General features: G+C 40.3%; 1 protein-coding gene across 1 annotated transcript; it reads left to right on the forward strand.

The window, feature by feature from the left end:
* The first annotated feature begins 3,853 nt into the window (after window positions 1-3,853).
* On the forward strand, window positions 3,854-10,187 carry LOC147461323 (putative glucan endo-1,3-beta-glucosidase A6). Its single transcript, XM_086508892.1, has 3 exons — window positions 3,854-4,843; window positions 5,037-5,471; window positions 9,969-10,187. The coding sequence occupies exons 1-3, from the start codon at window positions 3,871-3,873 to the stop codon at window positions 10,004-10,006; spliced, it is 1,446 nt and encodes a 481-aa protein (XP_086365018.1). The 5' UTR covers window positions 3,854-3,870; the 3' UTR covers window positions 10,007-10,187.
* Window positions 10,188-18,561: the final 8,374 nt, after the last annotated feature.

Consider the following 18,561-nt stretch of genomic DNA (forward strand, 5'->3'; position numbering starts at 1 on the left):
TAAGGTAAACATCTGTAAATGCTACTTTTGACCTAATAAGAACCCCAAGAGTTTTGGGTGTGCCCTTATTTACTTGGTAAGCCTAACATCCTTACATGGATTCTTGAGCCAATAAGAGGCCGCTTGCCACGATCAAAGCCATTGGCTTATACCTAAATCGTACGTCGACGCTCAAAATTGAGGCTATCGCCTGCGTTTTCTAATAGCGCACAACTCCTCGTCGATGCTTGAGGTTGAGCCCATCGCATGATTGCACCGTTTTTTTTACGCGATTCACGCACACTGTACAACAACGATAGTTCACAACTGCTTTTTTTCCCTGACTCCTCGCGTGCACAATGGCTCCCAAAGAAATTCAACAGCGTTTTAGCCGTCCAGATTCTAGCAGTACAAAATAGCCGTTATGTGCACACAACAGCCCATCCTCACGGTTATTAATGGGTGATTCATGCTCATCACCTATGTGGGCGGCTTCATCACAGTCCTCCCATAGAGAGTGGTCTCCTCCAAGGATTCACAAAGGGAGACATTAAGTTAAAAAGCTTTAGAGTACTCATTCGTAGGTTTGCACAAGATCAGGAGGCCATCATCGGCGGTTCTCACAAACTATCAGCAGAAGGTCGATGTTATAAGTTACAAGCTTTAGAGTACTCATTTTGCAGGTTTACACAAGATCTGGAGGCCATCATCGACGGTTCTCACAAACTGTTAGCAGAAGGACGACGTTAAATAAAAAACTTAAGAGTACTTTTCCAAGCATGCAGACGGGCGACGTTAACTTGGTAAAGAAACACAAAATCCATCACCCATATGAGCGCCTAACTCATGGTGTCCCCCAATGTCGGCAACCCTATCAATCCATCCCCAAGGCCATCAACTATGTCGGTCCACCCCCATAGGCCCTCGTCTCTGTCGATCCCCTTGCTATTGGAGGTACAACAAAATTCATGATCACATTGTTAGTTGGGGGTGATAAAAAAAGAAGTTGTGCTTGGCATTGCCTTGGTGGACATGTATGCCAAATATAGTGTACTTCAAAAAGCACAAAAAGTGCTTGAGGAGCTTCTTGTACGGAACGTCGACTCTTGGAATGCATGGATTGCAGGATATTCTGAAGAGGGGCAAAGCAAGGAAGATGTGGTGTACTTCACAAAGCACAAAGAGTTCTTGAGGACCTACTTGTCTAGAATGTTAAGTCTTAGAACTCATTGATTGCGGAATATGCCGACTAACGGGCAGGGCTAGGAAGCTCTGGACTGTTTCAGCTTATACAAAGTGAGTGTATCTCTCCAAATGTAATCACCTATGCTTGCACCTGAAAGGCACGTGGCAATTTGGAAGATGTTGAGATGGGCAAAAGAACCCACAATGATATTATTAGTCACGGACTAAAAAAAAAAAAACATTATGCTTGGCCCTACCATGGTCAATATGTATGCCAAATGTTGCAGTCCAAGAAGCACTAGGCTATTTTCAGCGGATGCGATCTCTTCAAATGCAATCACCTATGCTTTCATCTTGAACGCATGTGGTACTACCAAAGGCTCTTTGGTAGTCATTGCTTAGATTGTTGGCACTTGGCGGTTACATAAGTCTCTTTATAGTACCAAACAACACATTGGAACCAACTTGGGCTCTAAAACTGAAAATAAGTATGATTGAGAGGTCGTTAGCTCGTATATTGTATTTTGTATGTAGCGAAAATAAAGGGGTCGTTGCCTCGCACAGAAGGATTTGCAATCTCCCTCCAAATCCTAAAAAAGACATAGCACGCCCTGGCTCTATGGACTACAAGTGGCATCAACCAAAAATAGCTCGATGGGGTAAATCCACAATAGTCCGGTGTGGTTGACCAGCTCAAACAAACCTGCCTACATAAAACTCTAAAAAAGAAGGCTCTCTACTATGTAATCAACTCCATCCTTGCAATTGAGACATGACGGGTAAACAAAAAGCATGTGGCTCAAGCTGAGCCTAGGCCGTCCTAGATGGAGAGAGATGGTCATGGATCATAGACTATATTGGGTAAGGTAACAAAGATCTTATGTGGTCCCTCCAAGAGTCGTGGACAATGATAGTGAGTGGGTGAAAAAAGGCATGGTGGAGTTGTGGCGAGAGCGAGGGGGCCAAAGCAAGCGGGTGCTTCAAAGGGCATATAGAAGTAATGGCTCGTGATGATGCTTGAAGAGCAAGCAATGTCAGAGAGCATCAAAGGGCTCGAAAGTCTTTTGAAGACAGGATGATAGAGGTCAGCACCCGATCAACACCATTGAGGGGTTCAAGGTAGCTTAGGTTCTTGGTGATTGAGAGCAGGAGGCATCATTGTCGAGGAGGCTTGGGCACAGAGGATTGGAATGAATATACTGAAGAGGAGCTAGATGAGAGGTGGCACATAATTAGATCTATCATTAGCAGAGTGCTCTTTTGATCTGTATGGTATTGGTCACGTTGCATAGGCAACAAACATGCTTTTCGGACTGTAGAAGCTTGTGACAATAGGTTGAAAGCTTTAAACCTCGATCCATATCTGGTCAAAAGGAGACGATGAGTGTGGTGGAGGTGCTGCCAAAGCGCTTAAAACCACTACACTTGTCCGCCTAATTTGGACAAGTTTGACACCTGTCACCTCTTCGGCATTAGCGCAATTGCTAATGATTGAGATATGTAAAATTTGCAATTTATGAGATGGCTCATAGCAGCAATGTGCTTCACTAGGTTCTAGTGGAACTTCAAAATGAGAACTCATGACTACAATAAACCCTACGCTTTCTATGATGTACAATATAAAGTTACCTCTGCTTCTCTTTAAGCTTAATCAATATCTTGTATCTTTTATATTTGTCTTGATTCCTGTTTTGTGTTTGGCAGAGAGGACATATATTCACAATAGTGGGCGTTTTGACTACACAAGCATGACTCTAGCTCGAGAACATTGCAAGGTCCGTTATATGTATCCAATTTTTTATGCATACACGTTTGCTTGACGCACACATAAATGCTACGGGGTAGGGCATGACTTCCGTTTCTTATAATTTTTGGAGAGACCACAGTGCCAACTCTCCACCATACTTTTGTTCGACACTTCTGCATGACGTGCACTATATATTTAGCATTTTCACTTTGTGCCTAACTGCAAAATGAAATGTTTAACTATTCACATTGCTTTTATGTAGCTTGATTCAAACATTGTCCTCCCGACTTGCAGAATGGGATAACACCCGTACACGATTACAATGTTGGTAGTGCATTTCAACTTGCCATTTTCTTTGTATTAAGGAGTTACTACCATGATCAACCAATGAGAATCCAAAACTAAAAGCTCTCCAAGATTCCAAGATTCTCCTTTCCTATTTGAAGAAAAGTGAAAGAACCCATAAGAGAAAATTGGCTACACTTGATTTGGAGAATAAATACACATGCATTTCATTTTTAAAAGTTCATCAATGCCGTGGAATTGGACCATTTTACAGACAGCTATAGAGGTAATTGGTCATCGTATACGCAACTTTGTTGAAAAAATTCGTCAATGTGCTTTGTAGTTTGTTTACTTCAGTGCTAGATGTGTATGTCCTCTTTGGTTCTATAGCAAAGGCCACCAAGCAAGACTAGTTTCTTTGGTCAGGACTTATGTTTTAGGCAAGCCATGATTCAGCCATGGGCTTTGAACGTTTCAGCATATATATTGTCGAAACTTAAAAGCTTCTAGATTGTGAATTTTGTGACTCGTGAGCGACGGTGACACGTGTGAGTGGACTTTGCTAATTGTTGGTGTTGTTGACCTTCGACACGAGAAAACCAAAGTCAAAGAATGAGGCCGCACCGAGCTACGGGAGCGGGGAAGGAAGAGTTCTTGTGATATATATTCACTCAATGACATCGTGCTGCTTCAGGTTGCTCTGCAGATCAAGCTCCGCCATGGCTTCTCTTCTAGTAGCCGCCATATTTCTCTGCATTTCCTTTGCAGAAGCCAAGTATAAGATCGGCGTCAACTATGGCCAGCTCGCCAATAACTTGCCATCGCCTGCTCACGCCGTCGCCTTGCTCCAATCCATGCACATTGGCCACGTCAAGCTTTACGACGCCAATCCCGCCATTCTGCAGGCCCTCGCCGGAACCCAAATCACCGTCGCCGTCATGGTGACTGATGCGGAGGTCCCCGCCATAGCCGCAAGCCAGAAGGTGGCAGATCTGTGGGTAGCGCACAACGTCTCCGCCTTCTTCCCCGCCACTCGCATCCGCACCATCCTAGTCGGCAACGAGCTTCTCTCCGACATCAACCAAAAGCAGACATGGACGCAAATAGTCCCGGCAATGCAGAACCTTCGCCAAGCCTTGATCAAGCAGAAGCTGCGGCACAAGATCAAGATCAGCACGCCGCTAGCAATGGATATGCTGGAGGGTTCGGCCTTCTTCCCGCCGTCAAATGCGACGTTCAGAGAGAATGTTCGGGAGAGTGTGATGAGGCCGCTGCTCAAGTTTCTGGGGAAGACAAGGGGAGCGCTGTTTGTGGATGTGTATCCGTATTTGGCGTGGGAGAATGATGCAGGGAAAATTCCGTTAGGGCTGGCGCTGTTCGAGGGGGAGTATGAGGATGGGGGGAACGGGCTGAGGTATGGGAGCTTGTTGGATGTGCAGCTGGATGCGGTGGCGGCAGCGATGGCGAGGCTGGGATTTAATAAGGAAGAAGATGATGAGGTGAAGGTGGTGGTGAGTGAGACGGGGTGGCCGACGGCGCAAGGGTGGGACGAGCGCGGCGCCAACATCCACAACGCCGCCCTCTACAACCGCCGCCTCGTTCAGAAAATGGTGGCGGTCCCGCCGCATGGCACCCCGCGCCGCCCAGGTTAGATAATCAGCTCCTCTCTCATTGTCTGACGTGGCTACTGCCTGGCCAATGTCGGTGGCGCATTGTATCTATCTCTTACCGGCGCACACGGCCTGAGTTCAAAACTCGTTTGATGCATTTTCGATTACACTCTTGTTCGTCTGTGTCTCTCTCTCTGCCCATTCCAATTTCCAAACCCTCTGTGATACAGGAACACACATTCCAACCTACATTTTTGCGCTGTTCAACGAGAACGAGAAGCCAGGCCCTACCACCGAGCGAAACTGGGGCCTTCTGTACCCCAACGGAACTAGAGTTTATGACGTGGACCTGACAGGGCAGATGGCTGAGGCAGCGTATCCGCCGCTGCTACCGGCGCCAGCGGAGCCGCCGGTGGGGTCGCAGAAGTTTTGGTGCGTAGCGAATTCAAGTGCCAGCTCGGAGAGTTTGGAAGCGGGTTTGGAGTACGCGTGTGCACAGGACCCTTCCATTTGTGCACCATTGCAAGCGGACAAGCCCTGCTTCCAACCAAATACGACCCTCTCGCATGCCTCCTTTGCCTTCAACGCTTACTATGTCCTCTTCAAGGCCCTCGGTGGCTCCTGCGTCTTTGGTGCTTCTGCCCATCTCACCACCACAGATCCAAGTAAGGTCCCTTCCTCTCCTTGCTCACTTTTCAAGTGTTCTGTTAGGCCTTCTAAGAGAGACCTTTGTGGAGAAAAATAAAGTACAAAGCAGTGGGTACGCGAAGCAGGAAGAGGCATATAGGTAGTTATCGATAAAGTTACTTGTAACCAACGGTCACAGTTGCACCAATTATCTATCTTATGTAACTATCACAGGAAGTTTTGGACACATTCTCACAATAATTCTCACATTGTGACTTACCTCAACATCATGAGCTTCTGTGAGGGAGGCACTGCATACCTAGCTAGGTACGATTGGGGGCCGGGGAGGGCTGGGGGTCCCTTGCCCCCAATCGTACCTAGCTGGGTATTTGGTGCCTCCCGAGCAGAAGCTCATGATGTTATGCATTGTATGAAAAACAATGAAAAAGACTCCATTTTCCTACATGAGAAAATTTATAGATCTTCTTGTGTATGCGCGAGGCTTTTACATCCTAGCCGATTTCCACAGTTACATAAGATAGATAATTGATAATTGATGCCATTTTTCTTTTCCATAAGCTTGTTAGGCAGTTATTGATGAGCATTGCATAGTTGACATTTATTTTTTGAAACAAATGTGCCTCATGCTTGGTCTCACAGGAACTATTTTGGCATAGTTGCAACAGTAAAATATTACTGATAACTGCTACTGTGACCACATAGTTATAAGATAAACTTTTGACCGCATAATATACCCCCACTTTGTGGACTTCCACAGTGGAAATGTGAGCACATATGCCACATTTTGGGGCCTATCAATCCTTATTGCTTCTTGGATTCGCTCGTAACTGGAGGCCAATGCAGAGCGTGCTTTGTTCTCCAACTCACAATGTGTCTTCTCATTGGGTAAAGCATATCAACTATTTTCGATGTGTTACACTTGTCGTCATACTTGGAGCTATTGGACATATGTAAACCAGTTGATTCATTGTCTATGGCCATGTGATGGCTTTGAAAGGGCTTGGAAGACCCTCCAAGTTGTACGAGCTTATACTCTAAGCAAGCTTTACAAAACTCAAAAGCTAGAACCTCCTTAATCAATGTCAACAATTATGGGAAGCAAGCCAAGCCTTATATTATACTAGGAAATTATTTACCTTTGGGAAGTAAACAATTTTCTCGACACATTCTTCCTCGTTGATTTGGTATTAATGGAAGCCAAAATTGGAGTTTGAATGGAGTAATAGGCAGTAGAAAATTAGCTAATGTCAAAGAGCGATTAGAGTGGCTTGATGTCAAGAAGTACTTAGCTTACCCTGTTGCAATTTACCCCAAAAGTGTATGTAAGATTGCATCATTGAGACCTTTTTTCATTTTGTTTTGATTTCTAGATGTCTAAGATCATTGTGAATTATTAGTAGGAAAGAACATGCTTACATGCTTGAATGGTTTTTTTGTCTAGGTAGATTAGATGGGAAGACAACCTTGGACACCATTTTAGAGAATTGCATAGTAAGATGGCCCTTTAATGTAGAGGTTAGGGAGGATACAATAGACAACCATTCATGACATTAGCATCATAATTAACAGTTAATTACATACTCTCGGGAAGAGAAGGGGGGGGGGGTTCACTGGTTGTAAACCTCCCATATCACGTGCTTTCAAAGCCTATTTTAAAAACCCCCTACCTATTGATTTTTCATGGATTAAATGCACCTTTTTTTATTCAACTTGTGTAAGCCTCTTTTATTTGATACCCTTTTGTATGTTAAATAAGGGTTAAATATAGGGTTTTAAACCCCTTATGTTGAACTCATGTACTATGTGAATATATTTATGGGTGAACTCTCCTTCCCCGAGTACACACTAGAGCTTGGAGTAGCATGTAAGCACAAACTTAATAACTAAATTGCTTCAAAGTCAGTACAAAGAAGCTCATTATATAGAGTTAGTATACGAATCTCATCCAACATCATACATGACATCATAGAAAGCTTCAAATCAGTCCAAATCCACTTGTGAATTCATGGGTACTCTCTTAAGCCACTTTAGGAACCCTTTTACTAAATTTACTTAAGTCCACACCCTCTAATAATGCCTCTCATGGCTACGTGCACCCTTTAGGTGGTGTTTCCATATGCTATCACATTCCATGCAACCTAGCATCGAGTAGACAAGAGGGTTACACACAAACATGGGATAAAGCCATAAACCTAACAATCCTCTCCTTGAGGTTTAGACTATGATATCTGATAACTCTGACACGTTTCAATCAAGGAGCAAAAGAACATTTCCAATCTAGGAGACCATACCCAATCCAAGAGACAAAATATCTCTAATCTAAAAGACACTACACACCTTCCTTTGAACAGATGTATAAACATTTAGACCAAGCTAATCCAAGCTATCTCCAACAAAATACACTAAGAGGTAAAGGATAAAGCAAAAGCTAGAGAATTTCATCATAGTCATAGCCACAAGAGACTAGAAGGCTATTGTAGTCTTCTTCTTTATCTTCTTCCTTGCCTTCTTCTGCCAGACAAAGTGATCTACTAGGCTTCGAACTGCTGTTATTTCTCTTTTTTGAAGCACTTGGAAGGAGGATAGCCCTTCTTCCCACAAATGCTACAAGCCTTTGATGCTAGGAAATCTTTTGCTATATGTCCCTCTTTGCCACACTTGAAACAAGTGTTATTGCTAAAACTAACTGCAAATGCTCTTCTTGTAATATAAAAGCATATAAATCAAAGATATTCTGCTTGGTTGCAAATGTTTGGATTTTAATCAGTTTTTGAGAGAGAGAGAGAGAGAGAGAGAGAGAGAGAGAGAGAGAGAGTGAATTCTCCTTCTGTGTGAAGTACATCTTCACCTTGAGGTGAAGTCCCTTCCCAATAGATAACACCTTTTGCCTTTGTTTGCTTTGAAGCCTCGTTGAAGTTCCTTTTGCACTTTGGTGTTGTAGAGAGACGAGTCTCTACCTCTATGGGAACCGTCTCTTAGCTGGACATGACACATGCCTTCTACTCGTGAGAATCACTCCTTAGGAGGGCTTGGGTTTACTCAAATTTGCCTGTTGGAAAGAGGCCCTAGAGGGCTTGGGGCTCTTAGAGCTTGAAGGATTTGGGCAAGGAGAGTCATGGGAAGCTACCCTTGGTGGGATCTGAAAAGAGAATTGAGGCAATGTGAATGGCCGTTGGTGTTGGAGTTTTCTCCAAAGAAAAATTTTGTGATCGCGTATGTATGAGCAATGCCTACATACCCGAACGTGGGCACAATGGAATTTGGTGCAAGGGTTTGAAGTCCGCCCACTATCTGAAATAGCCTCAAGGATTGAGCCTGTGATGTGTGGGTCAATGACCCAAACTTTGTAAGTTAACCAACCCATCCATGTTGTTTCCTTGTGGAGGGAGGCCACAAAAGGATCTCTTTGTACGGTTTCTTGGGGCCAACTACACATGCACGCACAATTCCTTAATGGAGTTATTATATACTAATCAAACCCAAACTAAGAGCTAAAAAGTGCATGTGAAAGCTCTTGTTATATGCCTTTTGATGAATGGAATCCCTCTTCCAGCGGGAACTCTAGGGAATGGAAAAATTATGCAAACAGTAATATAAAGTGTGCTTTTAATCATGCAATCATAGGGCCTATTCTTCCTCTAATCATAAGTCCCTCAAGACGAGGGTAGTGGCTCATTGGTATTGTCAAGGACATACCAAAAAATCAATCAGCATCGTTATTGATTAAGGAACTTATGCTAGAGAGAGATTAACAGAATAATTAATTAGAGAGATGAACCAAGTAATTAATTAGAGAGAACTAATTATAGGTTTGATAATCAATGATAAAGATTAGGGAGAACTAATTATGGGTTTGATACCATTTGTAAAGATTAGGGAGGGTAAAATAAGGAACCATTCGTGGCATTAGCATAGTAGTCAACACTTAAATACAAATTACACACTAGAGATTGGAGTAGAGTGTAAACATAAATTTGATAACTAGATTACTTTAGCGTGAGTACGAAAAGGACATTATATAGAGCTAGTGTAAGCATGCCTCTCACGAATATCTGCATCCTTTAGTTGTTTTTCCAAATGCTACCACATGATTCCATGCCACCCAAGCATCGAATAGACGAGGTGTTACACACAAGCATAAGATAAAACCATAAACCTAACATTTAATATTTACACTAGAAGGACGATACAACTCCACAACGAATTGAAAAGGAATAGGAATTATTAGACCTTTGTTATGCTCAATATGTTTCATGCATAGAATAGCTTTTGGCATCAAGCAAAGATGTGAGCTTGCATGAGTTGAGAATGGCAAACTTGTCTACAAACACAAATAAAGATAGCTGCTACATTACATAATTAAATCATTATGATGCACTTTTTACATTTATAAAGTGAAGAGAAGAACTTTGGCATTGATAAATCAACTCCAACGTTTGCAAAAAAAATAGGGGTGAAAGATTTCCTTTAATAAAGTAGTCGTTTAATCATCTTTTGTTGCTTTTATTTTGCAGGTTATGGATCTTGCAAATACTCCCCTTTGGTATTTTGAACCATACACTTATTGAGTTACAACATTATTTTATGGCATTTTTCAAAATGCAACTCACATTTTCACCCGTGAAAATTGGTCAATTTACTTAGAAATAGATAAATGCTGTGCAAAAAACAACCTTGGCTGTGTATATACTTAAGCATTACTATTCTTGAAGGGATGCACATGGTTTATGGTACTTTGTTTTATTGAAATCCCCTCTTATTGATGTTCTTTAACTCAGTTCTTTAATCGCGGTCAGTGTTAGAAAAAATCGGGGTCTAGTGTATTTTAACTTGTTGAAATTAGAAAATCCCGGTTAGATTTTGAGCTTGCCTTTAAGAAATCCGGCAAATTTGCACAAGTTTTGGTGTTATTACCGGCAAAAGCTTCAAATTTTGACCTGAAAACGCAGAGAATGTCAAGTTTCCCCTTATTTTGATTGGTTAGGAAAAACATATTTTTCTAGCCCTGATCGCGGTGCTACGTTCTCTACTCTTAAATTTCATATTTTGTTGACAAAAACATATTAGTATTCTTCCATTTATGAGGTTAACAATGTCATTGGCATTGCCATCAATGATGTTATCTATATCTCACACATCCTACTTTATACGATAATTTTTTTATAAATTAAGATCATAAATGTGTTGGACCTTAACTTTCGTGTACTCGAAATCTTAACTTTCGTGTACTCGAAATCTAGAGAAATATCTTATATGGTTGCATAGTTGAAGATCCTCTAATTTGCAAAATAAAGACCAAAAAATTAGTATTTTTGCACATTAATGGTACCCTTCCTTACATTATCTAACTTTTTTTTTTTTTTTTGGCTTAAACAGAAATCTAATATAGATACGATCACCATATCTTTTTAGCTTTTCTTTTTTCTTATATAAGTAGAATTTTTGTCTCTCTGACACTTAGGATTCACTTGTGAGCTTACCGAGTTGTTGTAGGGAGCAATATATTCTCCACTTTGCGAGTATGGCATATTGACCTAAGTTCACTTTTCTAGATATTATCCATGGATTAATAATATTAACATGCCACAAACAATCCCAATTTTTAATTTTTTAATTTTTGGCAAAACTCACAAACAATCTCAACTTGTCCCCCATAACTTGACATGCTTCAACTCATTTTCCATCCTTCACTATTTCCTCCGTAGTGTTTGGACGCCTACTTAGACATTTCCCCTTCTCTTACCAATTTTGCAACAAAAATAAATAAACGTAAAGAATGGATAATTCATGATTTTATACCATTGATTGAAGCTTTGCGCTAAATTTCATACGAAGTATATGCTAGCTGCTTTGGATCGTCTGTGTGCACATCATTGGTTCTCAGTGTAGACCCCTTCTGAATGGTATGTGGAATACTTTTACTATCTAGTTTTGAAACTCTCCACAACAAAAGAAACAATGAAGGGCCCATGTATATCATTTGGATATGAGGAACAAAGTTTGCATCTACTTGAAAATGCATGGCACCTAGGTGCTACAATGGTTGCGGACCTTGTTGAAGAAGAAGAACCATTGCGATTGTCGAAAGACATTGTATGTAAGCTAAGATATGAGAGTTAACTTTCCCAAAGTTGTTAACTTCAGAAATGCTGCTGTAGAAAAACCTTCGATAACTCTAATTTTCTTCTTCTTTTACATCAATGCATAGAGAATGTTGTGCTCTTCAATTGAGGCTATAGATCACCCAAATCGGAGTTTGAGTGGAACGTTCATGACCAAAAGAGTGAACTATTGTCTACTAGGTCAAAAACGGATGCACGAGAGAGAGAGAGAGAGAGAGAGAGAGAGAGAGAGAGAGAGAGAGAGAGAGAGAGATGATGGGAGAGAGAAAGAGAGAGGTAGGGACATAGAGAGCAAGAGAGGGAGTGTGGGAAGGAGAGAGAGAGAGGGGGGGGGGTTGTGAGAGATAGCTAGGAGAAAGAGAGATAGATAGATAGAGAGGAGATGGCAGAGAGAGAGGGAGTGATTAAAGGGGAGAGGGTTAGAGAGAGAGAGAAAGAGACAAATGAGAGAGGGGGGAGGGTGAGAGATAGAGAAATGATGGGAGAGAGAGAGAAATAGAGCAAGAGGTATGGAGAGAGAGAGAGAGAGAGAGAGAGAGAGAGAGAGATGATTGGGGGATAGAGAGAGAGATAGAGAAAGAGAGAGTGATATATATATATATATATATACATATATATATATATACATATATATATATATATATACATATATATATATATATATATATATATATATATACATATATATATATATATATATATATATATATATATATATATACATATATATATATATATATATATAGAGAGAGAGAGAGAGAGAGAGAGAGAGAGAGAGAGAGAGAGAGAGAGAGAGAGTAAAGATTTTGAAAAGAGAGAGTATGGGGAAGAGATAAGGAGAGTACGAAGAGGATAGAGAGGGTGGGAGATATTGAGAGAGAGAGAGAGGGAGAGAGGGAGATGGAGATGGAGATGGAGAGACTAAAGACTTGAAATAGACTAGAGAGAGGGTGGGAGAGAGATAGGGAGTGATAGAGATAGAGAAAGGATGGCAGAGAGAGAGAGAGAGAGAGAGAGAGAGAGAGAGAGAGGCTAGGTAAAATAGTCAGAGAGAGGGGGATGGTGATAGACAAAGAGATGATGGGGGAGAGAAAGAGGGAATGGGAGAGGTAGGGACATAGAGATATAGAGAGGAGGACAAAGAGAGTAATGACTAGAGAGAGAGAGAGGGAGGGAGAGAGTTAGAGAGAGACAGAGGGAGAGAGAAACAGAGAGAGAGAGAGAGAGTGAGATGCACAATGATGGAGAGAGATTGAAAGAGATAATCGTTCTGTAAATTGTCTATAAATATACCTTCGTAGATAACTAACTTCCATTTTCCATACACCTTGACACTGACCCTCTCTCTTGGAGCCATGGCTTATTCCTCGTCTTGCAAGGTTAGTTTATTTTTGGATGCTTTTTTTGTTGACCCAATATTTCTTGATCGTCTAGCAAGGTTTGCAATGGTCAGCCCTAGAGATTTGGGGTTTGTAGTAATAGCGAAATGTATGCAATCTGTCTACCCCTGAGGGAGATATCAAACCCAAGTGAAAGATAGTGTGACATTTGGGGATCAGTTCTAATTCATATTGGACTCATCCTTGTCTACAAGATTCCTCTTGGTGTTAAACAAGGGATCAACTAGCACTATGGGTAGAGATATGTCCACAACTCCAAACGTAGCAAGAGCTATCCGACAACTCTTTTGAAGAGGAAGTTTTTTATAATCTTTGTAACCAAAAAGAACATAGGATTCTAGCTCACTATGCAAAACTTTTGTGGAATAAGTTTGGATCAAAGAAGAAATTAAAACAAAGAAAGCAACATTCCTGCAAGTTCCCACAAGAGCCAAAAAACATAGAGTACTCTAGAGTACATAGTGCTAAATAGCCACCAATACCCCAAGTTGAGCAAAAAGATTTCAAGGTGCTCAATTAGGAAAAAGGTGGTTGAAGTGCCACAAGAAAAAAATGATAATTGTGTTTACAAGTTGATCCTATACCAGATGGTGTTTCAAAAATGGTTAAAATGGAACAAAAGTATGATGGCTATTGTTGGGTGAAGCACGTACAGTTAAGAATGAAGTATCTTGCTATCATCAGGCGAAGTAAATGTGGTGGATATCTTCTCTGCAACAACATTACATGCCCCACCAGAGCAATAAACATATGCCCAAATGAGACATCATGGACCGAATTATTGACGTCAATTTTTTATGTGGGTATGTTAAGCTCAATAAAAAGAACTTTAAAGTGCTTTTATTGTGGGCAAAGTCCAATTCTACTTCTTGACTACCCTTGCACTATTTATTACTTACTCTTCACTGAACAACTGGACCTGTTTGTTCATCCATCTTGAAAAAAGGTGTGTTGTGATCAACAATATGCGGATAAGAGAGCTTGTTGCCTGTGTGGTCTCCAAAACACCTACAACTAGCCCTAGGCATTTGGAATTAAATCTTGCAAATCAAATGATAATGGGAGCACATGTTCGTAAATAGAGAGAACACTAGATAGCAATAAGCCTCTCTCCATCTTGGAAGGTATGCGACCATTGATCCATACACAAAGGTAATGTATCAATTCCTATTTGAGAGGAGAGTGAACATTCATGCAATCTGATAGTAACATAGTAATTGCATTTTCAGATTTAAGCACATGATGAAAGAAGCCACTGCTACAAGAATTGGAGCTGGACCAGAGTCTTAGTTGCTTAGTTTGAAGAACACATATGGGTATAGGTATTTCATGGCATGTTTTTCCAAGATAGTGCACATATCCAAACAAAAATACGTCACGTGTTCAAAATGTTGACCATCAATCACGGGTCAGCTGTTGAGCTAGTCAATAGAATGAGACAAGATGGGAATGGAGGCTTGCAAATAAGCTAGGTTTGCTTTGACCATGTATGCAAGGTTGTGGGCTAGACAACAATGGTAGCACATGTGTACGATCCTTTGTAAGTATAGCTATCCTAAGTAAGCTTTGATCTTTTTTAATTCAACAAAGCCATTTACCAACCCTCTAACTATGCAAAGATCAAGAAATGCAAACCATTGATGTATGTGAGATGAAAGGAGAAGACACGCAAGCAAAGATCATGTTTTGGAAAATGATGAATGCTGTGTTTCTTGGGAACGGACACCGTCTAGGTGATTTTAGAGGATTCATGGCCGATGAGGCAGGAGCAAACCAAAAAGAAATCCCCACAGTATTTAACGGTGGGATCAACAATGTTATGGAGGGAAGAGAGGGTTCTTGCTTGTTTCACTGGAGCAAAGCTTGCAAATTCACACAACTTAATATGTGCATACAAATTTTCACATGAGCACAAGTGCTTGTGTGAATTATGGAATTTTGCAAGAAGTGATGATGAAGCAATTGTATTAAACAAAAATATCATGGATAATAGTTGTGTTATAGGAAATGGAGGAATTATCATTCATTCCTACAACAAACTTGGCAAAAACAAAGCACATGAGCTGGTTGGAGGTGAGGTCAACAAAGAGATGTTGAGCTTGTATAATGCATGCGTGTCTAAGCTTTCAAACTCTTTGCTTCAAAGCATGAAAATGCTAGCTTTTGTTGAGGGCAAATGCCATGGGACCCTTTTGCAAAAAAGTTGGCTCATCGGGAAGAACAAGGATGAGCACCCACATTAGCATCTATTGCAAGAGAGATTGAGGATCAAATTGGAGGTGCTCCTTTCTATCAACACCCAACAGTTGAAGGGGATAATATTACAGTGTTTAGGAAGAAAAAACAAACATGACATGTCAACTATGAGAAAGAAAATGCTTCACATCGACCAAAGTACTTGATGCAAAACGTTACGCGTAATCAAAGAGGTGTGCAAGCAACTAGCAGAGTGGCCTCTCAAGAATGCAAAGAACATGAGGAGGGACTAGTGATAGAGGAGATCAACATACACAAGACAATGTGGGAAATTTTTTGTATACCAAAGGGCAATAGAGTTCAATGCCAAGGATGGTTAGGGTCTAGAGCCGAGAAGTGCAAAAGAAACATTAAAAACACCGGTACAGGTGCTGCTGCACCATCCTTTTGGGGTATCAAAACCTGGGAAAATGGAACAGATATTGCTTATGGTAGAGGCTCAAAGACCCAATCCATGTGATTCTACAATGACAGTGTGGATCACACATGGCAGATTTGTAACACAATCATTCAATGTCCATCTAGAGAACCCAACATATGGCCAGTGTAGCTGGGAACAAAGGGGGAACAAACTTGACTTCTATTGAATTGCAAAATTTGGAGTCAATAGAGTTCATAGTTAAGAGAGTGTAATTACAAAAACACACAATGCATGTTATTGACGAGGAATTCAAGACTCGAAGAGAATTGACTCAACAGTTACCATGGAGCTCAAATTGTACAACATATTGTTGTTAAGACAAACATGCATGAGAAATTCATGGTTGAAACAACGAGTTCCTAGGTCTGAGGCAAGATGTATGAAGTTCACATTGCAAGTAGTCCGATGTGTACATGTGGATACTTTGCAGATAGAGTGGCATTGAACAAAACGTACATGGCTTGCAAGCATATTTACTTTCTCTTCCTTTGCTACTTTGTCTTGGATGTGAACCATAACATGTTTATCCATCAAAGCAAGCTAACCAATGAGGATCTACTTTGAGTGTTCAATTATCGTCTCATAATTTTAGTCAAAGCTAATGAGTACACTATAATTATTGCATCCCAAGAACACCCATGCCATTTGGTGGTCTAATTCTACCTTGTAATTCCTTTTTGACAAATTTAGAAATATTTCTTTCTAATTATGTTGTTGATTACATGTATGTGCATAATTGTAAAGTGAATTGTGTCGCGTGAAGAAAGTCTTATTTGGTTTTGGTAGAGAAAGAAAGTATGCGGAAAAGTAGTGGAGGGAAGAGATTGTGATGTAAAGAGAGCTCACAAAGAGAATGGTTGGAACATCTCACGAGTATAGCGAGAGAGGGTGTTGAGAGATAGAGAGCAAGAGAGTGGGTGTTGGTGGATTCATTGAACGGATGCCCACCTAGCCAAATGCCTATCAGAACACCACATTTTTAATGAATTTGTACTCTGTTATTTTTTTGAGCTAGTGTAGCTACATTGTGTGTAAATTCTAATATGAGAGGAGCAGATCTTTCATTGAGTAGTAATTTTTTCATGATATTTGTAAATGCCCATGTAAACCGGCCACCGACCATTTAGAAAGCCTAAGGTATAAAAGTCAATAACCTTAATGTGAAAGGAGGCTTATCTTTAGAGGAAGAAAAGAGCTCTGTTGTACGCTCAAGTGGCTTCTTAACTCCAACTTGTAATCAATATATATGGTGATTAGATTATTCATTTTCAATTACAAAACTTGCATTGTGTTCCTCTTTCCTTGCTCTTTCAATTAAGTGTAAGCATTGTCAGTTTTGTAGAGATTTGCAACTATGTGTCAGTGAGCTATTTCTTCATAATTGAGTGCCTAAATCACTATTTTTTGACGTTTTGGTCATAGGAGGGTGCTCCTAGGCCATAGGGTGACCTTTCTGGATAGTTCTGTTACAATTTTTAGGACCTTGATTATGATGGATTGTGATTTTGGTACCTTTCTAGATTAGGACCAGACTTAGTAGGATAGTGCACCTAGGCCTCTTTGACCTCCTCCTAAATTTTTGTAGCATTTTAAGTTTGTTTGAGTTCCAAAATGGCGTGATGATTGAGAGTGGTGAGAAAGAACATAGGCAAACTTCCGATCATTGAGTGGTGGTTTGCTTATTGAGTTGATGTGATTGCCTGTTAGGTTCACTTCTTGAGGATTGACAACCTCAAAGAGTCTTCGAGCCCCATCGAGTCATTTCTCTGAGTATTGATATATTATGTTAGCTATGCAATAGACATCTGTCGCTACAACCCGCTAACATTGGTGCCATTTTCGGGAATGATCCTTAGATGGTGAGTGACCTAGTGCATATTTAGAGCATTCTTTTTTGAATCTTTCCATTCCATTTACACTAGCAGTGAAGCAGCTAGACACGGGGTTTAGTGCTTGATAGAGTCTAGAAGTTGAGAACTTGCTAGATCTATTCTTGAGAGGTAAAGGGTGTTGTGAGTGAGATAGCTAAAAGCATTTCATTCTTCTAATTTGTTTATGCTTTCAGAGTGTTGTTCAATTTTCTGTTACGACTTTATTTTATACTGTTTTGTTTATTTTTGTTTCATGTTTCTTTCCAGTACATAGGAGTAGGGTAAATAGAAACTACCACCATTAAATTTGGGCTAAAAGATCATGGTAAAAATTGTTGAAAACCATATTTTGGGCAAAACGACCATAAACTGTAAAAAATTAAAAATTTGATGGTCAGAACTCAAAAGCTAATCTAAACCCAAAAATAAGTGAAAAAAGGAGATAATCAAACCGTAGAGAGTCAATCTGGAAAGTTTCATGCCATTTGGTGCACAAACATGGATTGTGTTCCATGTCTCCCTATGATAGTTTGAGCGGAAATTGATACCATTGCATGCGAGATCAGTAATAAATATACAATTTTGGTGAAAAATTGACACTGAAAACTCACTCAAGTTAAGAAATTGAGAAAAAGACACAAAAAACTAGAAATTGACAAAAAATTGGGCCTTTTCAACTTTTTGAAACCCAAAATTCAAAAATAAGTGAAAATCTAAAATCTGCAAAGTCCAAGCATACAACTGACCAAATTTCATGTTCAGATGTGGTCAAACGTGGATCGCGATCCATAGCAAAAAACCTCAAAAAGTTGACCAAATCATAAAAAAACCAGTTGCTAGTAAAAAACCACAAGGCAAATCGCAAAAAAACTTAATTTTGATCAATAAAATTTTTTCCAAATCCAAATATAAGTGGTGGAGTGGAATATTGATAGTGTAAGTAATCAACATACCAAATTTGATGTCCAAATATGATGGAACATGGATCGCAATCCATGTACCTCGTCAAGATTTTTGGCTGAGATTTGAGTAGTAAG

This window comes from Adiantum capillus-veneris, chromosome 3 (genome assembly GCF_014529385.1).
Source record: "Adiantum capillus-veneris isolate H3 chromosome 3, ASM1452938v2, whole genome shotgun sequence".
NCBI classification, from domain to species: domain Eukaryota; kingdom Viridiplantae; phylum Streptophyta; class Polypodiopsida; order Polypodiales; family Pteridaceae; genus Adiantum; species Adiantum capillus-veneris.